The following is a 22,892-nucleotide window of genomic DNA, read 5'->3' as shown; positions in this document are numbered from 1 at the left end:
AGGACCTCGACGTGCCCCGCCCTCTCACACAGGAGTGGCACTGGGAGAAACCAATGGGCGCCGTGGAACGGCGGCGGAGCGCGCGCCACGCCCGATGAGCGACGTTACCGAAAGCCAATGGCGGCGACGGGTGTGGCAGCCCCGCCTCGCGGCCGCCCGACCGCCCGTCCCGGGTCAGGTTAGGCTGCGCCTGTCAGTGGGGGCGGCGGGATGGCGGCGCTTTACGCTTGCACCAAGTGCCACCAGCGCTTCCCCTTCGAGGCGCTGAGCCAGGGGCAGCAGCTCTGCAAGGTCAGGGGGCGGGGCCCTGGGAGGAGCCGGGGGGTGGGGGAGAGATGGGGGGGATGGGGAACCCTGGGAGGAGTGGGGGGTCCAGGGTCCGGGGAGAAGTGGGGGAGCCCTGGGAGAAGGGGGGCCTGGGAGGGGGAGGAGTGGGGGGCCTGGGGAGGGGATGAGGGGCCTGGGGAGGGGATATGGGGGGGGGCCTGGGGAAGAGTGGGGGAGGAGTGGGGGGGGGGCTGGGGAAGAGTGGGGGAGGAGTGGGGGGGGGGGAATGAGGGGATGGGGTGCCTGGAAGGAGTGATTGCAGAATGACTGGACAATGACCTTTGCCGAGAAGGATGCTTCTGTTTTGTCAGTGCTGCTCTGTTGTTGTGTTGGGGGGAGTGGGGAGGGATTGCCCAGACTTTGGGAAAGGTGTGTGGTAGAAGCACTAACTCTACTGCTTGTTGCAGGAGTGTCGGATTGCGCATCCCATTGTCAAATGCACTTACTGCAGGACCGAATTCCAACAGGAGAGGTACATTTCTGCTGAACTTACACACTGGAGAGTAAGAAATAGCTGGTATCTGCTTCTTTAACACGTGTCCAGAATGGTCCCACTGCAGCATCTTGATTCCCTCAAGAAGGTTCCTTTTTCTATATGTGAATTTAGCATTTGTGAGAGCTCTGGAGACTGAAATTTTCCATTGAACAGCTACAGCACAAGCAGTGCCAGTACAAGCTTCACACACGGTGGCCTACTAAAGTAACTGAACCCTGATATTTAGGTATCACTTATAAATACCAGGGAGACAGTTTGGTGGCCTTGAGAGTTCTGCTGTGAAAGTGAACATGGTACATTAGTGCCAGTTGGGACAGGGTTTATAGTGAGGGAACAGGAGTGAGACCCACCAAACTCCTTTCACAGAAGCCAATGAGCAACCATCAGTTGGTGGTAACAGCTTTGGGTAACCAGTGGCCTGTGCTGCCTGTGAACTGGCAATTTAAAGGTGAAAGACTTTTCTTAGACTATTACCTCAACCCCTGAGACATCCTTTCTCTCCACTACTGTTTTCTGTTGCAAAATGTTCCTATCCCTATCTCTGCTCCTCTCCTTCCACTGATGAGTCTTTGTCCATAACCCATATGCCAGACAGCAGTCTGTTCCCTGAAACTCTTGTTATGCCCCTTGCATTGTGCCTTCCACGATCCAGCACTCACAGTCATACATCGGCCGAGTGCTTGCATGGGCCAGTGTTACGCTACTTGATGAGGCTCTGATCGTAGTCCCAGGCTCTGTCAGGCAGGCAGGCATATTCTGTGGTCTTCTCATTTTGCAGCATGGTGTGTGTGGCATTTCTTCCTGGGTGGAGCACAGCTGTATCTTTCAGTGACGTGCCTACGGGCTCCCGGAAGCTGTTCCCCTTGTTTTTTTGTCATGCAAAAGTAATTCTCATTCTCTATGCTGTAGCGTGAATACCTGTCTTGTGCTTCTGCATTTACAGCAGTAAAAACATGGTTCTCTGCTTGGTTTTAATTTCATTTTTGTGAGTTGGAGAGTTTATGAAGAAGAGGGACTAGTGAACCCAGCAGCTTTTGAGCCTGTTGCAGGCAGGCACTGTGCAACGTGGTTCCTCTGTTCCATCCTGCGTATATGGATCAATGAACTTCCATCCTGATCTGCATCAACCCTGCTATTCTAGTTCTTGCCCTTTCTAGTACTGAGATTATCACTAGTGCTGAGTCATATGGTTTGATGCTGGGTAAAGGTCCACTGCAGATTAGTTAGTGACCAACAAACCCATTTCATTGGTAACCAGAATCCCAACTGAGCAAATATCTGCAGAAATTAAAGGCTGGTGCCTTAATTAAATTAAAGTGGGTGCCTTAAGAAAATGCTCTTTCAATAAATACCTCACTCAGGCCAATTATCATCATTAGACAGGGATAGCAAATAAATTTTAATATACAAGCCCTAGGGAAGATGAATACAAAAATCCTGCCAGGAGAATTGGATGTTAGGGGAAACTCAGCCCTCAAGTGCAGAGGGCGTCATCTGTACCCAGATATTACTGGCACAGTTATGCTTCATTCTTGCTTTTTCTTAATATTTTGTTTTAACAGCAAAACCAACACAATATGCAAGAAATGTGCTCAGAATGTGAAGCTCTACGGAACGGTAAGTGCCAGGGACGCTCCTGTCCACCCTCATAATTGTATTTCCATTGTCTTTCATCCCAAAGCTTGTTACAGCCTGTGTATATAGGGATTACTTCACCCACCACTGAAATGCAGCTTCCTTTGGGGTGAAACATAGACACTTTTTTTTTTTTTTTAAATGGTGAATGGCAATACTTCACATGAGTTTAGGACAGCAAGTGAACTATCCTATATGCAGTTGAAACTACATGGGGATTTAGGGAAGCCAGAATGTGATCACCTATATTGAAATTTGACCAGGAAACAGATAAACATTTCTTTCCTTTAAGATGAGGTTTGAAGCTGAGGTCCTGACCACTTGTCATTAAAGAGCCCATGGCATCTTATGCAGAAGTTGGTATAAATTTAAGTATATGGGCCAATAACATGTACTGCAATTAGTTTGGATCCCTGATCCCTGGCTTATTTAGATAAATGTTCAACTCCTGGGTCACTATGAAGATGGGAGTGTTCGAATGGTAGAAGAAAAAGGCAAATGCACATGTGCCATGTGATTAAAAGCATTGCTAAACTGTACAGTATCTGTCCTTTTTAAAGCCAAAACCCTGCCAGTACTGCAACATAATAGCAGCATTTATTGGCAACAAGTGCCAGCGCTGTACGAACTCTGAGAAGAAATATGGGCCACCTCACTCCTGTGAACAGTGCAAGCAACAGTGTGCGTTCGACAGGAAGGATGATAGAAAGAAGGTGAGTTTCTGTGTAAAATGGGGCTGGAAAGGTGAAAGAACTAACCACAGTAATAGACTGTTCATCTTCTGTACAGAGTCACAGATTTCAGCAGTAGTAACATGTCAGCTATAAAGTATTTTCTGGCCAGCCCAAGAATTTACATTTGCTATGAGAGGTGTTAATACACTAAATTCATTGGATTACTTTATATTTTCAGCACTGTAGCTCCTTGATCAGGTCTTACTGTGAACTGAGTGTAGGTTCACTACCCCCACTCCAAAACTGGTGCTAGGGATAAAGGGACTGTAACTGTTTATGTCTTAGCAGGAGGTGCTGAAAATATGTACTGTTCACAAACACGCTCCATGGCCCTGATCCTGTGAAGACTTAAGCACTTTCTTAACTTTACACACTGTGTGTTGACCCAAAGTTAAGCACATGCATAAGTCTTTGTAGGCCTGGGGCCCATGTTAAATCCACAGTTCTGGTTGCTGTATAGATAGTTCCCACCATCTGGACAAAGCCCCTTTAGAGCACTGGTTTTCAACCTATGGTCTGCGAGCTCCTGGGGATCCGCAGACTGTCTAAGATTTCCAAAGGGGACCACATCTCTGTTTGAAATTTTTTAGGGGTCCTCAAATGAAAAAAGGTTGAAAACCACTGGCATAGAGCATTATTGTTCGGGTTCCCAAAGCATGCGCCTTCGATGTCCTGGTGTAGAGCTCTGTGTTTATAAATACCTGAATTACATAGGATTTGATTTCTTGCTCTAAAATGTCCAGGGGAACATGTGATGTAAACAAGCCAAGAAGCGTCGGCTCAGAACCGATGGTAGCGATGCCAGGTTTTTATCACTGTGACTGTGCTGGCTTCACTGCACTGGCAGTGCTGAATGCAGTCAGGGCCCTTCCACTTCAGGGACCCCTCAAGTCTCTGCTTGTGTATTGTTTGTGATTGCTTACCTTGGGCCTGTAAATCCTGAGGATGGTTGATCTGAAGTTGCTGTCAGGTTGCTTGTTTACTCCGGGCTTGGGATGTTGGGAGGAAGTGAGATGAAATCCTCTCTTTGTTGATTTTCCTACCTGGCCTTTCAGGTGGATGGGAAGCTGCTGTGCTGGCTGTGTACATTGTCCTACAAACGGGTCCTACAGAAGACCAAAGAGCAACGCAAACATCTGAGCAGCTCTTCCCGGACGAGCCTGCAAGAGAAGGAGCAGTTCAGCAGGCTCATCAGTGGTAGCCACTACAACAGGTGACTCGCATGCAATTGCTGCATATATGCTCCCTTCTGTCGCTTTCATCCCTTGTGCCAGACACATGTTTCTGGGATGAGAAGGCAGGAGGTCTGAACGTTTCAAATTCATCAGATCCACTTCCCAACAGAAGTGGGAGAAGTGTCTTGGACCTCACTGCTGCGTAACTGTGGTGACTTTTAACATAATTATATGTCTCTTTTTCAGTAAAATCTGGCCAGTTCTGACTTAACGAATATGCAAACCCAGTAGTTCTGACCTAAACTCCTAATGCTATCACAACACTTCAGGGAGGAAACTCTATAGTGCAGTCTGTTTTACAGAATGTTTACTGACATGTTATGTTGTTTTCTCAAATAATTAAAGTTAAGCAGCATTGTCAACTTAATGACAGAAGAGCATTAATTCATGTAGTAGCCTTGCTCTTCCAGGTGGCTGAAACTAGGGTATAGAAAAGTGAAATGATTTGTCCCAGATGACACAGCAAGTCAGTTGGCGGAGCTAGGACTCCTGACCCCCACACTTTTGATCTGATCCCTAGACATGTTCTCCCAGCATTCAAACTTGACTGATTCAGCTCAACCCCTGCAGTTGAGATCACCTGGGAGACTCTTCGTGATGTTCCCTAGTTCGAACATCTGGGAGCTGCTGCCGGGGTACTCTGAGGGGGTTGAGCTGATTGGGGAAGGTATCCGGTTCTGCGTACTGTGGAGTGTATTACAGTTCTTGTGGATATTGGGTCAACTTAGGTTTATTTTAAAATATATTGTTTTGGAGATAGCATCTTCATGTGCCTAGAGGTTCGATTGGCACATTGCATAAAATAAACTCTAGTTCCTTTTTAAGGATTGGTCTTTTATCTGGCCATTGCTTTGCTTTGAGCGATGTTCTCTCTAAGCGTGTTGTGGCTATGCTTTTAGTGGGGGCTGGTATTTATCCGCGCCTCTTTCTTGTTTCCAGACTGTCTCTGATTCGCAGGCCTTTTTGGTTTTGACACGTATCTTCCTTGTTTTTCCTTCATAGCCAGAAAACCTTATCCACCTCCTCTATTCAGAACGAAATTCCAAAGAAGAAACCCAAGTTCGAGGCCATATCAGCCAATGGTGACAGGTGAGCCAGTTGGTTGGGGAAGATGCCAGTGGGTGGTCACGTTTAAGTTTGCATAAGAGAGAATTCAGTACAACTATCAAAATGCTTATATGATAGGATGGGGCTCTCAAATATTGGGACTCCAAGGACTGCATTAGCAGCATCGGGGATCCCAGAGGCCAAGCCTACCTGGCACATAAACGTACACTTGAAAATCAAATGGATGCCCAATGTTTGTACCTGCTAGAAACTGCTTGTCGGTTGAGTTCGCCAGCAATTACACCCTGCAGCTTGATCAGCTTTATCCTCACCCCGCAGTGCCAGGGAGAGGGTGGCTGCGTGATAGGGCTGTGATCTGCAGTGTGACGCTAGAGCGTTATCTATTAGAATAAAAGCTAGGCTGCAATCAGAATAAAGAATAAAATGCAGGGAGACAATCATTAGATGAGAGAATATAGATAGAAATCTTATCCCACCCTCCTACCCCCCCGGCTTCGGGGAGGGAAAGTGATAAACAGTTTCTTCTGAACACAATGGACCTGATTCTGCCACTGCTGTATGCATGCAGCTCCCATTGACATCAGAGCATGCAGCAGAAGGGAACTCAGTAGCTGTGTCAGGAGAGAGTGAGATGGATATATATATATATATATATTTTTACGCTCTTGTACATGCATATTTTCATTCCTCCCTTTCCTCTCTAATTCTCAGCGTTCCTTCCTCTCCCGAGATGCTTTGCCCCCCTACCCAGAGTGCCCCGTCCGTGTTGGTGCAGTGGGCTGCTTCCCAACAGAGTCCCGGTGCCCATCATTATCCTGTTTCTCAAGGCATTGACGTCCTGAAGTGAGATCACCTATCGTTTTCTCCCCTGTTGCCCTCCTGCCCTGGGAATTGTTTTATATATGAAAACTGTCCCTTTCGATGGATCTCCTTCCAAACTGCATTGAATTGGGAATACAGAGCAGAGCATAGGCTTGTTAGCACCAGGGCCCTTGTTAAGTCGATTAAAGTCATTAGTAAAGCGCTCGCCATCCATTTCAATTGTTCTTCATTTAACTCTATCCTAAGGACACCGTTATCCCATTGTCTGTGGCTATTGATGTAAGAAATGCCGAAGCATGAAACTGAGTTTAAAGAATTCTTTCAGGTGTAGCAGTTGCAGAATCCTTTAAACTGACTTTAATGCTGATTGACTGGAGATTGAACACTCCCTCCCCCTGGACAGAACAGGTACAGCACAAGCAGTAACACTGCACGCTGCCCTCTACCCAGTACCCCTCAACCACGACTTCTAGGGTGGTCTATTCAATCTGTGACACCTCTGCAGAGGCTGCCAACTGTGTTGTAGAGCAGTGCCACTTGTGACAGTGGAATTTTTAAAATACCTGCTCGCTAGGAACTGGAGTGAGCCCCTGTAACTCGTTTCACATAAATACCGAGCAGCCATTAGGTGGTAACAAAGCTTAACAGGTGACTTGGAAGCAAAGAGGCTCCATGTCCTAATACCAGTTCCCAAGCCATCCATTCAAAAAAATGTAACAAATGATTAATAAATCAAATGACTTCATTTCAGTTTACTCTTGCACAATCTCTTGTTCTCACTTTAAAGCCCTTTAGGCCCCGATCCTCACCGAAAACTTACTCTGCTCTTAGGAAAATCCCATTAATAAGTTATACGTAATTATAACTATTTCTGCTAAGCTCCAGCAATGGGCTCTGCATTGTCCAAGACCCACGTTGCAGCCATTTTAAATACATGTGGCTCCATTTCTGTGAGGCAACGGTACCACTTAGTGGTTAGTGAAATTTAATCCTGGGGCTGCAGTTCCTTGTAGATGTTCCGAAAAATAGTTAAGTTCTCCAATGCAGCTGCCCCCTCTGTAACTTAGAGGCATGGCTCACAGAGACAGCTTCTCCATGGGCAATCCCGCTGTGTTAGAGCTGAGGGCAGCTGTGTCTTTATGCAGAGTAGGTGCTGGCCTTGGGCTCTATGCAAATTGCCAATGCAGCCTTCAGATGGGCAAAATTTGTGTGATCTGGGGCTGAGTTAACTGGTAGCAGCCCCTTTGTGGTCCAGTTTATTTCTACTCTTCACCTTTGAAGGCTTTCCATCCTCGTGGATGCAGATGGAAACTCCTCTGTTGCATTTAGCTGCTGAACTCTCTCTTTTGGCTTCATATGTTCCTGTTTAATATCTTTGAGTTGATCATTCTCATGTTCTGTCACATGTGGGTTGGGGATTTTTCAGTGGCATTTGAGTTACATATTTAAAAATGTCACATTCTGGAGTTTTTATGGTTCATTTTGGGGTGAATTCTACTATGTATGGAGTGGAGAAGCTGACCGCACTGGCAAGAGCCGGGCATAGCACAGGCTGAGGTTAGGTATCCCTCACCACCCAGTGAAATTCAACACTCCCCTGCAGCAAATCCTACTGTCCCGAGTTCCACAACTCTGACAGTGGACATCACTGCTCTTCCACTCATGGGTCCCACACAGTTCTGATGGTGTGTTCCCCACCTTGACTTGCAGCACTTGTTGCTATTCCAATCCTGAATCACCTCAAACAGGTCCATGAAAGCACCTCAGTCCTTGCCTGCTGCACCCAGCCCATTGCTTGTCCTGAGCGGAGGCTAACAAATGTGTGTCATAGGTCAGGTCAATTGCACCTGTGTTCCCTCTCCATGGTTTCTCAAGGGCACCCCCTCTAGGCTCTCAGCTCCTCAGCTGTCACCTCTCTCCCTCCTGACTGGGGTTTTGCCAGACTTCACAGTTCCCTGCTTTCACTGTGATATCTCCAGCAAGCCAGACTGTGAAATCAGGCCAGCATCTGCATTTTGCTTTGTCTCTGGAAGCTATGAACAGTTGTCATTGCCAGCAGTCACAAGTCACCACATTTATTCTTAAGGTGAAGACATTACAGAGAAAATGCATTAAAAACAATAAAAGAACCTACATGTGTGCTAATAAGCTTACCAGAGAGAACTCCCCAACTCCAACAGGGTCTCTGGTAGGAGTCAGTTCTTTAAACTCCACAACTGGATTTTCCCCATGATTACATATTCATAACAACCGTAGCTCAGAACTAGCACATCCGTGAATAGTTTAGTCTATCCTTTTCTTGGGCCATTGATCTTGAGACTCTGGGAAAAGGTGATCAGCAGACAGTGGTCTTTTCCTGGGGCATAGCTTTAAAAGCCAGTGGTGGGGAATTTGCATTCACCTCCTGCCAGAGAGATTCCCCTGGCAAATCACTTGTCCCAGAAGTCCTTATCTGGCCCATTGTTCAATACTGTCCTTTGATGTTCATAATACTTCCCAGGGTTCACATCAGATCTCTCACCGAGAGAGGTTACATGCAGTCCCAGCCCACAATAATACATAAGCTCTGTATTTAATACAATGGACTCCCAAGTTACTTAAACTTAATTCAGTAAGGTTTTTCAAGGATATTACATGAAATTGCCATGTTTGTCTCAATGTGGTTTTATGATACAGACAAATGTTTCCAGTGGATTAGATTAAAACACCACACTCCTTTCACTTCTGGTACTCTGAATCCCCTTGGTCATCTCTTTAGCACAGAAAAAGCCTCTACCTGTTCACTCATATTGTCCTGAGGGAATGTTGAGCAGTAAATGCTATTAAATAAAAATATTCCCATATGCACAAAAATTCTGTGCTTATACTTAAAGTACTCATAGTGTGGAGAGGGTGGTTTGGAGTGAACTGCTTCTGCTTTGATATAGTTAAATCAACCTTAGACCAAAGCTACTATTTCTGTTTAGAAAGTATTTGTTTAGGCAGATTTTTCATAGTTGGGACGAAATTTCTGAGCTATTTTTAGTGTAATTTGACTGTCGACCTTGACTGCGTCCCTTTAAACCAGCCTGACTTTAGTAGCAGTGTTTTCAAAGAACTGAAACATCATCCCTGAGAGAGGGATTGATAGCAGGAGAAGAATGACACCCCCAGAATTGGGCTGTCCCTAAAGTGTGCTGGGCTCGTTGTACCACAGTTTGTATATGTCAAGGACTGTATCTGTTGGACATCTTAAAATGCCCCTTTTTTAAAAAATGTGTTTTATTCTAATTTTGTAGCTAACTTTGTAGCTTCCACTCCTAACTTGAAATTAGGGATTGAGATTCACCCAAGACAGGGAAAAAACCCCTTCACTTATTGACATGATTTTAAAAAAGTGCCCTCTGAGTTTTTTTTCACCTTGATGTAATTGCAAAGGCATGTTACAGCAGTTGGACATCTAAGAACCTGATTGTGCACACAGTACAGATATGCAGATGCCTGACCATTCTGAAATGTACTCACAGCTTGCACCTGCATAATTACTCCCGCTGTCTGTTTGCAGGCACCAAGCCAAAGGGTGAGTTGAGGCTCTTTTTCAGTTTGGGGCCTCCATCTTTGCTTGTGACTTGCCAATATTTGTTAATGATGCAATAAGGTGAGGACCTCTCTTTAAAACAGTCTCAAGCTGTCGATTCCTTTAATTCTGTGCTGGAGGGAGCAGATGGGTCTTTCTTCCACTCTCCTCTTCTGCCTTAATAAGTAGTCTTGCCTGGGAATGAGCCAGGGAGTGCAGAATTTCCTGAGTGGGTGGCCCTGAGAAGTCTTTGAATCTCCTGGCAATGTTTGTTACCTTGGGATACAGCAGGAGGGTTCATGAAGCAGTCTTGGAACCAGTAGTGATTTCTTCAAGAACTCATGGAGGACTGGAGAAGGGCAAACATAGTACCTATCTTTAAAAAGGGGAACGAAGAGGACCCGTGGAATTATAGACAAGTCAGCCTAACTTCAGTACCTGAAAAGATACTGCAACAAATTATTAAACAATCAATTTGCAAGCAGCTAGACGATAATAGGTTGATAAAGAATAAGCAGTATAGATTTGTCAAGAACAAATCATGCCATAGCAACCAAATTTCCTTCTTTGACAAAGTTACTGGCTTAGTGGATCAGGGGAAGCAGTAGATGTGATAGATCTTGATTTTAGTAAGGCTTTTGACACAGTCCCACATGACAGTCTCACACACAAACTAGGGAAATGTGGTCTAGATGGAGTTACTATAAGGTGTGGAGCACAGTTGGTTGAAAGGCTGTTCTCAAAGAGTAGTTATCAGTTGTTCACTGTCAAACTAGGAGGATATATTTAGTGGGGTCCTGCAAGGGTCTGTCCTGAATCTGGTACTAGTCAATATTTTCATTAATTACTTGGACAATGGAGTTGAGATTATACTATAACAATTTACAAATGACCCCAAGTTGGGAGGGGTTGAAAGCATTTTGGAGGACAGGATTAGAATTCAAAATGACCTTGACAAGTTGGAGAATTGGTCTGAAATCAACAAGATGAAATTCCGTAAAGTCAAGTACTACACTGAGGAAGAAAAAATTAAATGCACGACTACAAAACGTACAAAAATAACTGGCTGGGCAGTGGCCCTGCTGAAAAAGATTCAGCAGTTAGAGTGGATCACAAATTGAAACTGAGTCAACGATGTGATGTAGCTGTGAAAAACGCTAATATCATTTTGGGGTGTATTAACAGGAGTGTTGTATGTAAGACATGGGAGGGAATTTGTCCCACTCTGCTCAGCACTGGTGAGACCTCAGCTGGAGTACTGTGTCCAGTTCTAGGTGCCACACTCTTGTGGACAAATTGGAGAGTCCAGAGGAGAGCAACAAAAATGACAGAGATTTAGAAAACCTGACCTGTGAGGAAAGTTTTAAAAAATTGGGCATGTTTGGTCTTGAGAAAAGAATGCTGAAGAAAGACCTGATAATAGGCTTCAAATATTTTAAGAGCTGTTATAAAGAGAGAGGTTATCAATAGTTCTCCAGGTCCACTGAAGGTAGGACAAGAAGTAATGGGCTTAATCTGCAGCAATAGAGATGTAGGTTAGATATTAGGAAAAACTTTCGAATTATAAGGATAGTTAAGCACTGGAACCAGCTCCCAAAAGAGGTTGTGGAATCGCTGTCATTGGAGGTTTTTAAGATCAGGTTGGACCTTTCAGGCATGGTTTATATTTACTGGATCCTGCCTCAGAAAAGAGAGTTGGACTTGATGACCTCACAAAGTCCCTTCCAGCCCTATCTTTCTCTGATTCTGAGAGACCCCATTGCCAAGGAATGAAGTAGGATAGGCAAGGACTTATTTGTAAACAGACAATTCAGTGAAGAAACCTGGCTTTCCCTCCACAGAGAGAATTTTAGTTTTTTCTCTCCTCTGCTCCCTCTCACCCCAGCACATCTGTGTAGCATGTGGAAGCTTGAAGCTCTTGTTGAGAGAGTGGACATCCTAAGAGTTACATTAATGCATTGTGCATGTATAAAGGTGCTGGAGGCTGTTTTGTTTCCCTAACTCCAATCCAGTTCCCTGTATGTCGCATTTCAGGGCAGTAGCACATTCTGTTATGGGGTGCAGGCTCTCGTTGGGATGGCTGCCTGTGACGGTCGATAGGCGAGCAGTTTGAAGAACAGGTGGTCTCCTCTACTGCATGTGCAAGAGCCATGTCTACACTCAGAAATTAAATTGTGCTGGAGCACATATTAACACACACAATGTTAAATGCTCAATATGGACAAAGACTGGCCATGTGTAACATTATGGGTTCCACCCTAGGGTTAGCCCCAGCCAGCAGACATGAAGTTAAATACATTATCTTGTCTATACCAAGCATTTAACATCATGGTAGTTAACGTGTTCTAAGACAATAAAACTTTCTAATGCAGAACCCCCCACCAACCTGCACTATTAAGCTTTCCTTTCCTCCCTGGCCAGGACTTCTTTCTTATCCCTGCAGGGCTGTCCTGTTACCTTTATGACCTACGCAACTCCATTCATTGAATTTCTCTCCTTGGACTCCCAATAGTGATCCTTTCCCACCCTCCACGAGGGAGAAGAGCCTTTCTCCATCACATCCCTGACACCCTGTCCCATTATTCAAACTATGTCCAATTAGATTCTGTCTTTTCAAAGCACTGAAGAAACTCCCTTGGGAGGCAGGCAGCAGATATTCTTATTCCCATTTTACAGATGGGGAAACCGAGGCAGAGGTGACATAACTTGTCCCAGGCCACAGAGTGAGTCAGTAACAGTTACGTTTATAATCTGGTGATCGTTGGCCCTAAGTGCACGAGGCCACACTAAATTTGTCTTAGACCCTACCAATATTAGGGCCCAATGCACAGTCAAAATACAGGGTTCAGGTCAGATACTTGCATTATTTATTATTAATTTTAAAATAATTTATACAGCAATAGCATGCAATATTGGGAAACTATTCCTTAGCATGAAGGGGTAACTGTTAAAGATATTGTAAAGACAGACCAAAGATTACAGAAGGTGGTGGGTGACTAGGTAATTTCTAGGGCCAGATTCTTGGGGCAGGGAAAGGACCATCTCTTTGTTCTGTTTGTACAGTGCCTAGCATAATGAAGGCCTGGTCCATGACAGGGGTTCCTAGGCATTATTGCAGCACACATAATAATAAACGTAGCTGCACAGAACTTTGATAGTTTTACAGGGAGACTTCATGCTTTACCAGAATAGGAGAGTGTGTGTGTCTTGCCCAAACAAGCTGTCAGCCAACCAGCTAGACTCATAGTGTCTGACAGTGTGTGAGTGATGTTTCAGAAGAATGTGTGTATTATCTTCCCTTCACTCCTCTCTTCCTGAATAGTCTTTTTCTCCTTTGATGTGGTAATGAAGCTTTTTCCCAAATCATTGTGCTATGACTGGAATCAAAATACAAAAAGCCCACTGCATCTCTTCCTGTTTCCTCCTGAGATAACTTTGGCTGTAACCTAGGTGTCCTCTTTCTATTGTTTGTTTAAGTTAGGGGGTTAATTTGTTTCTTTTTCCTGTTCCATTATTTACCAGGGCACTGATTTGCATTTAGTGAAGGGTTTTCCTCCACTTTCATGGACTCCAAGTGACTTAGAGGGTTCCTAGGTGATCACATAAAGTTTCATTAACTCTTTGGTTGCTTTTCAACACCTCTTGATTTGAAAATGGATCTTTTCCTTGCAAGTAGAGGTAGTCACAGACAGTGCCTAATGATTGAAAACATCCTAACAGTCTCCAATCCTTTTTTACTGAACACTTAGTTAAACTTGTTGTCGCAGATACAAATCATATCGCAGATCAGGACGATCAGCTCTCATGCCATGTGACTCTCAGAATTCCCACAGTGTCTGGTGACAAGGCTGTAGGTAACTCAGGTAGCTTTTGAATAGGTTTGAATGGATAAGTAGCTATCTGAGACTAAACCTTCTTGTTCGTGATGTCCTCTGTGAAAGGGTTTCCATATGCCTGAGAGTATAGGGGGTGTGTGATGAGATCCTTTCCCTTCTCTCTCCTGCAGCTTTTCTCCAGACCTTGCCCTGGACTCCCCTGGCACTGACCACTTCGTTATTATTGCCCAGCTGAAGGAAGAAGTGGCCACTCTAAAAAAGATGCTGCACCAGAAGGATCAGATGATCTTGGAGAAAGAAAAGAAGGTACAGTCCTGGACTGCTTCCTCACACCAGCTGCAGAGGGAATTATGAACTGGTCCCTATCTTGCACATTTGTACAGTGTCTGTCTTGTTAGCCTTGTGGAAAGCAGCTAACTCTCAGGGGGTGTTGTCTGTAAGCTGGTTAATTTCCAGGGTTGAAGAGCCAGGCATTTGTGGCAGGAAGGAAGGTGGCTTTCTGGCTGTTGGGAGATTGGTGGGACAGGATTGTGGAGAGGAACAAATTCTGACCACCCACTATCACACAGTGAACATTACCCCTTTTTCCTTTGCTTTGTGCTACCAGTATGCCCAGCCTGATGTGCTGCCAGTTCCTGACCACTGCTGCACATCAAGAAATGGCTGTAGGCAGGTGGGGTTGAGGCCAAGGAAGCCCAGGGCTGCTTTGTGTGCGTAGGTAGGGCTGTAAATGCTCAGATAAGCCTCCGTCCCAACTTATGGCACCTGCTGCTTTGGCATTCCTGAGTCCCCTGCAGCTCTGCTGATGGACCTCAGCCCTGGCTGCTTTCACAGCACGTTGTGAGAATCCTCTTTCTTACTCAACACCTTACACAGCGCGCTACAAGTGCTAATGAATCCACTCCTACAGACCCCACTCTCAGGTGGGTAAGTGACATTATTTCCATTTGACAGAGACACATTGAGGCACAGAATGGTTCATAGCCTATTGGTGTTCAGCAGGGCAGAAGTGAATAAGAGCTGTCAGTGATCAGCACCTCTGAAAATCAGGCCACAAATTAATTACCCAGAGTCACAGAATGCACTGGAGTCACTAAAGATGCACCTATGCTGGGATCCTGCCTGGGTCCCACCTTTGGTATCACCTTTTGGTGCAAGTTCTCTGGCTTGCAGAGGGGAAGTAAATGTTCTGAATCCTCCTTGGCCTACAGGATCTCAGCATTGTACCTTTCTGAATGCGTTCCTTTCTCCAAGGTGGCTTCTACAGAGACAGAGTTTTTCAGGGCAAGACATTTGTTCAGGGCGAAGGAAACTGAGTAAGTCCCTTTTCCCCTCACTCACCCAAAAGCTGCTTGCTTGTTTCTCCTTAGATCACGGAGCTAAAGGCTGATCTGCAGTACCAGGAATCCCAGATGAGGGCAAAAATGAATCAAATGGAGAAGACACATAAGGAAGTCATGGAGCAGTTACAGGTGACGGCATTTCTGGTTTTATATGTGCTGAACTGTGATCTTTGCAGGAGTGACTGAGACCACTACCTAGCTCTGAACATTTCTCAGGCTTCCACGCATGTGACTCTGCTAATGCCTCTCAATCCTGACCTGTAGTACCACCTGTTAGAATAGGACTTGGCCCCACTGTGCTCTGCCAGTACACTTGAATCCTTATAGCATCCCTTGCTATTCTCTTCCGGGGCTCAGTCTTATTGTATTGCATAGTTGTATCCCCTGTGAACTGGATGGGAACCATGAAAGGCATTTTATTTATTATCAAAGTCAAGTTCGAACCCGGGTATCAAGATTGTAAGGCCTATTTGTCCACCCATTGCACCACTGAGTTCCTAATTTATTTATTAGCTCAGTAGCCGAGGAGAACAAAGCTAACAAACAAGGGGTAGTTCTTTTTGTTGGACTAAATAGATATCATTGTAAAGACGTCCCTGAGTTTGTAGGAAATGTCCATTTTTTGTCAGGCCATGAAAACAGTATACTGACAGGGGTGGATTCTGGCCTGAGAAGAGAATACGTGAACAGGGAATTGATTAAAGGAAATAAATCATATATAGGGTGCAAAGTTCATCTCCTTAATTATTCTTTCTGGCGTTTATGATCACTTAAGGCTCTAGCAATGAGGGGGAAAAAAAACAAAAGTGCAGATAAGACACAGCAGAAAATGTTCTTTCCCCATCATCACACACCCAAGTTAATTATTAGGGTAGGACAGGTTTTTGTAGATTACAGATGCTGTCAGAAATCTATCAGTGCTTGTGAGATCCTGTCCACTATGCAACTTCTTAAGCTGTCTAAGACTATCCCAGGCTTTGAGTACAGTTCTGCTGTGTGCAGTGTAGTTGTGTTGGATTGGGGTTGAGACACCTTCTTTTAGAATTGAAAAATTAAGAGACACTGGATGGCTTGTGGGGCTGGTAATGGGAGGCAGAGCCTGTGATCTCTGATGTTGTCTCTGCTTGAATCTTCCCCAAATGACCCAAAATTGTTCCCCTCTGCAAGCTATTAGGTGGCCTGTGTGGAGTGAGCTGACATTCCAGTCCCTAGTAGACAAATATCCCCGTTACATGTCGCCACTAACCGGTTGCCTTTATTGGCAGTCTCTGCAGAGAGGCCAAGGAAATGAAGTTCTCTTTTATCTCTTGTGACAGTCCCTCCAGGGCAGGGCAGAAGCACATCTGCTGGGCAATAGGTGGGGAAGCTGGCACTGCCGTGACCTGTGCTGTACCTGTTCTGTGGATAAAGAGAGGACTTCAGTCTCCAAAGCTGTTAATCCGACACCTTTCGATAGCTCCAAACTTGCTCAGTTTTAAAATAAAAAAATCAAATAACTGAACTGGCTTGCCCTCACATACCTGTCATTCCTGGGTGGAGAGGTGTGTGTGTTTTATACTTAGTTCTAAGTGAGACAGCCCAGAACTTGATCTTTCCAGTGCTTGAGTGTAATACTTCAGCTAACACTGGCAAAGGTTTTGGAAGCTACTTTTCTCCAGTGGTTCCAAAATAAAAGTTGAAATCATGGCAGTGTATTGCAGGTACCTTGAAGTGTTCATAAGATTCACTCTTTTTTTTTTTTTTTTTTTTTAAATCTTAAACGCCCTGTGTTTGGGGGCATGTTCAGGGTTTGTGTGGGTGCCTGTATTAAAAGCTGCAGGAGGCAGAGGAAATTCCTTTCTGTTCTAGCGCTGCATACAGGTAGTGTCCCTTCTCTTGTTTGTGATCCATCTGCTGGGCAGCTGGAGAATTGGCTCACACAAGTTCTCAGATGTAGGCAAGGATCATTCTAGAACCTGGCATGCCCACACCGTGCAGTTTGCAGAGTGACCCGGAACAACCATGTCTGGCTTTGCATGCAGACAGCCATCAGTAGCTTGTGCTGTACCACCGAGAAAAGCAAGCGGCCAGATATCTATTCAGCTTGGAGAGAGAGAGTTCAGACTTTGTAGTAAGACATAGAGTCTTTCACTTCTAGGCTGCCTTGTTTGAATCCAGTCCAGGTTAGTAGCGACTGAAAGTTCTTACCCGCTTGCTGTTTGGTGATTTCTGTGAAATCGTTTATCTCATCACTTGTTCACTAAGACCGGGATTCATATCACAGAACCCACCAATGCAGCAATGCTTCCTGGTAACGTCTGCAGCCTCGGTAAAGAGGGCAAGAGTGAAACAAGCCAGGAATTCTGATCAAGCCACTCCCTGCTCGAATTGGTCAGTGTTGAAGAGGATTGGGGGTTCAGTGTGGGGGAAACTTGCACCCATCGTGCATCTTGTTCTGTGGATTTTGGTCTCCAGAGCCATTAATCCAGCTCTTCTCAGAAACAAAAAATAAAAGAGGATGGGGGATGGAAAGGAAAGCTTCCCAGGCAACTCCCCAGGGAATTGAAAGGTCCCTCCCTCTCTCGTCTAATGAAAAATCACTTAATCTGTTGTGCTTCATGATGGAAGCTGATTGCTGCCGCAATTGGGAAGGAATTCCCCCATCCTCCCATGTAGATGGGTCAGATTCATTGGAGTTTGCCTGCCTTTGTAGCCAGGTGGTGTCAGCTGGTGGAAATGGGATAGTGGACTTGCTGGTGTGATCCAGTACAGCAACTTCTACGTCCCTTTTGATCTGAATCAAGGAAGCCAGCTGTGCCTGTCCAGGTAGTTCTTGGGTAACAGTGATCCATGCCATTAAAATACCCATTTTCACTGTGTTTCCAGGCCAAGAACAGAGAACTCCTGAAGCAAGCAGCTGCCCTATCCAAGGGCAAAAAGCCTGAGAAGTCAGGAGCAATAACCTCCCCTTAAAACAAAAACAAACTGGGAGCTTCCCCAGCATTAACCAAGGAGTCTGGCTAGAGACCTGTCTGTTCGGCTGGAATCCAAAACCTCAGTTTTGTTACTATCCTATCGCTATGGACTCAATGGAAACGCCTGGTGTGTGTTGCCTTTCGACAGCATGTTTGAGTGTGTCTGGTTTCAATATCTGTTGAACACTGTTGTATAGTATAGTGATCCATGGGGAGGGGTGCCCCCCGCCCCTCTGCATCTTGCTGCCCTCCATGCCCTGGAACTAATGCTCTCCAGAAGATACCTGTTTGGAAAACAGGTATTCATACATTAGAAAACAGGGATCCTGTTGTTTTGGAGCCTCCCTCTGTCCAGTTTAAAATCTGCTGATCTGAGGCACAGTACATTGTTGGCTGGTTTTCAGACTTGCCAAGAGCTTTGGGTGCGTGATGAGAGCTTTATTTTAAAGAGTTTTGTTTCCCCTTTAAAGGGAAGCCCTTATATCACCTTCCCTGGAGAGCGAGCTGGGGCATCAGACTGAGCTGCCTGGAGTGGTTAAGCTATCTTTCAAAAACCTTTCCAAAATCCAGGCTATATATTTATCTTGGGTTTTGAAAATATTGGCTTGGCAAACGTAACTGCCTGTTTTGATAACTTTTGGTTTCAGAGTCTTACAGAATAATTGCATCGAACCATCTGGTGTCCCTGTGGGGCTCTGCTTACCAGTAACCATTGGGGTTTCAGTATATTCTAGTAGTGGCTTGGTCTAATCTAACTTCTCTGGCACTGCCTTCTGCAATAAAGGCGGAAGGAGAGTTTGAGGCTGTATTGGACACCCTCTGTCCCGGATCAAGTTTATCTTTTTACATCTCCTTCCCTCCACCTACCTGAGGTTTTGTATACATCCCTTCCTGAGGTCAGGTGTAGGATGAGTCTGGTTACAAGAAGTGAGTTCAGTCAGGTCAGTAGTGACACAAAGCAGGAAGTGTTTCTTGGGTGCTGGACAGAGAACGGAAGCCCCCCACCCCCATTCCCAACAAAAGCCAGCAAGATAAAAGGGCTGAGAAAGTTCTCTACTTTTCTGAAACAGTCTGACTTCTGTGGCAAAGAGGCCATAAACAGCTCCTGCAAGGTCAGCTGGTCCATGTACTCTCAACCCACCCTCATTAGAGGAGCTCTGCAGCTGTTTGAGCTCTGGCCTCAGGGCGTCTTAGAGGGAGATAAAAAACATTCTGCCATTAGGGGGAAATGCGCAGATGGACTCTCCAACCAGTAGATTCCAGGCCAGGTTACTCCATGGGATCCCGGTGGCCAGCCCTATTCACACAATGTGAAGAGACAACTCAGGGGTTGGAGACCCTATCCTGGGGGTATACGGGAAAGAAACGACCTTAATGTGGTCAGGCACCAAATGGAAAGAGACATCTGCTCTAGCTGGGTTTTTATAAATCTTTTTAAGTTGAGAGTTGAGATTTTTTTTTTTATGAAGATGGATTTATTCAATGGCACTTTTCAGATGTTGTTAGCTTTGAACGTGGAAGAGCACACTGAAGCGTCAGATACTGTCGTGTTTTTTGTTTTTGTTTTTAAAAAGACTTTTAGGATGCTAAGAAATCATTGCACTCTGCCAGAGGGCGACAGCAGAAAAAAAGACCCACCTAATTTTATACTTCACATATTTTTAGAAAAAGTCTGAAATGTATGAATAGGATTTTTTTTAAAATGGGGGCTTGGCTTCTTAGCTTCCTTCAAGACACAGAAATAATAACCGAGGGAGAAGGGCCTTGTATATACAGTGTTGGGGTTTTTTAAATTGTGACACATGATCATGCAACTGAGTAGCTGATGGTTTGTAGTAATAACGTTGTTTCTTTGTATGTTTGTAATAACGGAGATTTTAAAGGGATGCTTTGATTTGTACAAAACTCTGACAAACGTTAAAAGTGTTTTAAAAAAATCCTCTTGATCTCTGCGTGTCTGATATTTTCTGTTTGCCTGTTGGGGATGAATCCCTAAAAGGCATCCTTAGCTCTCACCTACGACTGATCTGGCTGCTGATCCTGGCTATGCACAATGGACTAGTGGTACTGCTCTTGGATTTGGTGCGGGTGGAGAATTAAACAGCTTTTTCTTTAATTCGGCTTTCTTGTACCTTTGCTTCTATCTTTTACATTCTCATAGTCAAGACTGTTGCAAGAATCCTTGTAACTTAGCCAGTTACATCCACACTCTTCGAATTTATCCCAGATGGGCCAGACAAGAAGATCCTCATTCATTTTGCTTCTCCAACCAGAATTGCTTTAAAAACCAAAACTGAACAGTGAAAAGCACTGGCTTGATAGGGAAAAAGACTAAGGGATGGCTTTTTCAAGGTACAGTGGCAGATGCTTAACGGTCCTTTGTGCCTGTGCCCCTAGATCATCTGTTAGTAGGGCTGATCGAAAAAATAGGTTTTATCCAGGGGAAATTCCAATTCCACAAAACTGAATCTGACACCTGAACATTTTCAATTTGGAACTGCTGTCCTAGGGCCTCATGCGAGTTGTAGTGTGGGTGTCTTGTGTGTATTCTCCTCTCTAGACTGGAATTCCATGAGGGATTATGGTCTGCTCGTAGAGAGGGAAGGTGGTGCATATGGGAGATGTAATCTGGTCACAGAGCCCAGCCTGTGTGGAGAATGGGAACACGAGGCAATCAAACTACAACTCCCAGTGAGCCACCACCACCACATTTCCCAATCCAATATGGTAAGGTTTGGATTTTGTTTTCCAAAGAAAAATCCGTTTTGTCTGCAGAAAGCAGACATTATCAGTGCAATGTTTAATTTAAGCTAAAGTCCAATTTTCTGTCAAAATAGTTTTGATGAAAACTTTTGACCAGCCCCGTTGTTTACGAGTCAAGTGCCGAAGAGTCTTATGAGAAAAGAGATACTGATCATGTGAATTGAAATATATTTAAAAACAAACTGGAGGTGGCTTGGTCCAAAGCACCACAGCCTAGTCTAACGTTATTGTTCAGAAGCAGTTGCCATCACAGCTTTTGAACCCCAGAACCGGCCACATTGATTACTTGCTCAAGTACTTGAATGAGGTCCACCAACCTTAGTGAAAGGAAAACGTGTGAGTGAGGTTTTTGTGGCAACTGTCAGATTATGGCCTCAAAGCCCTTTTCAAACATTAGTGTGACCTGCTGGGGCCAGGGGGAAACTGGACACATACTCAGTTTTCCCTTTCTCATGTGTTTATAGAAGTCCTGAAGGGGTTGTTTTTTTGTTTGTTTGTTTGTTTGTTTTTTACACATACTTGTTTTTCAACTGAATAATATCAAGATTGTTTGTTAATCTTGTTTTTTCTGGAGCTCCAGTGCTCTAAACTGGCTGAAGGTCCCTTTCAATCTGGAGGAGGAAGGTAGTTTATGCCCAGGAACTAATTGTTGGGTGGTTCCCTATTCAGGTTGATACAAGCGAAAGAAAACAACAATACAGAAATAACCCTTAGTGTTTATCTGGTGCTTTCTCTCTTCTGAGTTCTATGTAAACATTATTTTATCCCTGCCTGCGCCCCAGTTATCCCCACTTTACAAGAGCTAGGAGAATTGGGAAGTGGTTTGATTTGCTCCAAGCTACATGGAAAGTCAGAGCTGGAAGTAGAATGCAGGACTGCTGAGTTCCAATCCATTGCTCTGATCCCTACACAAACACTCCCTTTCAAAATGGCCATCCTGCCTTTCAGACCATGAAGATACAGAGAGGGAATTTCGTGGGATGCAGGCTCCAAAGTCTTTGGTGCTGCTTTGAAATTTCCACCTGCAGACTGAATAAGAATTTCATAGCTCTTGGCTCCTAGCCCATACATCCTTCTCCAAAACTCTGTCAAGCAGATTTAATGACCCTAAATACATCTTATAGCACTAGTTGGTTTTATTGCAAAGTTTCATGACTAGAATCTCTCATTTTTTTTGGTAGACAATCACAAGCATTCGCAAACAATTGGTTGGTAGGTTTCATATCGCCCGCCTCTGCCCTTAGAAACAAAATTAAAAAAACCCATAACCAGAGTTACCTTCTACAGAAACAAATGAGGAAAGAAAGAAGAGTGGAATCCATGTGAACGAGAGAGGGCACTGCTGTCGCCATTAACTGGTGTACTGCATTGCTTTGTGTATGGTGCATGAATGAACTCCAGCTTCAATCAAAACTGGACTAGGATGCTGGAGACCTCAGTTCTATTCCTGGTTCTGCCACTAGCCTCCTGGGTGACCTTGGGCAAGTCACTTCTTTCCCACCCCCTAGCCCCAATGCCTCAGTTTCCCCATCTGTAAAACAGTGGTAAATGATACTTTCCTATTTTGTATAGCACTTTGAGATCATCTGATGAAATGTGCTAGATTATTATTTATTAATAATTATTTAAATACAAAATGTCCTGGCCATAGCTCTGGGCACCCTGGCAATTAGGTGAAACCATGGCCCGCACATGTGAATAACCACCTAGCAACATAACAGCCTTTGCTCACAGTAAAAGTAAATTAGCTAAACCAGCTGGTAATTTCAAGCCGAAAACAAAACCCCTCCCATTCCTTGCGTACTGCCTAAAAGCCCAGGCAAACAGATGGATTTTGCAACTTGCCCTGAAGGTCAACAGGTTTGAGCTACTTTGCCTTTTTAACCTCGGATCTCCAAACATTTTTACAAGCTTCAGTTAATTACACTTTATGACTCATCCAGGAGGAAGGTAAGCATTATCTTCCTTTTACGGGTTGGGAAAGGGAAGGAGAGAGGTGAAGAGATTTGCCCAAGGGACACAGAGCCAGACGTTGGAATGGAACCCTAGAGTCTTGGTTCCCAGTCCCATCAACTGACCAGACGTCTTGATGTCCATTCCTGCCTTTTGATCTGTAAGTTACT

General features: G+C 44.7%; 1 protein-coding gene across 6 annotated transcripts; it reads left to right on the top strand.

The window, feature by feature from the left end:
- The first annotated feature begins 122 nt into the window (after positions 1 to 122).
- On the top strand, positions 123 to 20,127 carry FAM76A (family with sequence similarity 76 member A). 6 transcript variants are annotated; one of them, XM_067543261.1, is made up of 10 exons: positions 127 to 291; positions 735 to 799; positions 2,386 to 2,440; positions 3,019 to 3,171; positions 4,248 to 4,405; positions 5,430 to 5,516; positions 6,207 to 6,338; positions 13,880 to 14,015; positions 15,080 to 15,181; positions 16,369 to 16,588. In XM_067543261.1, exons 1-10 carry the CDS (start codon positions 211 to 213, stop codon positions 16,528 to 16,530), a joined length of 1,131 nt encoding a protein of 376 aa, XP_067399362.1. In that variant the 5' UTR covers positions 127 to 210; the 3' UTR covers positions 16,531 to 16,588. The 6 variants fall into 6 exon arrangements, with proteins under 6 accessions (XP_067399365.1, XP_067399362.1, XP_067399364.1 ...); XM_067543262.1 differs by lacking the exon at positions 16,369 to 16,588 and adding an exon at positions 17,918 to 20,127 and having other exon boundaries at positions 133 to 291; XM_067543264.1 differs by lacking the exon at positions 3,019 to 3,171 and having other exon boundaries at positions 123 to 291.
- The last annotated feature ends 2,765 nt before the right edge of the window (positions 20,128 to 22,892 follow it).

The sequence above is a fragment of the Emydura macquarii genome, unplaced genomic scaffold, assembly GCF_026122565.2.
Source record: "Emydura macquarii macquarii isolate MOO-44397 ecotype Brisbane River unplaced genomic scaffold, CSIRO-AGI_Emac_v2 contig_820, whole genome shotgun sequence".
Classification (NCBI taxonomy): domain Eukaryota; kingdom Metazoa; phylum Chordata; order Testudines; family Chelidae; genus Emydura; species Emydura macquarii.
This window is presented reverse-complemented; position numbering and strand designations above follow the sequence as displayed.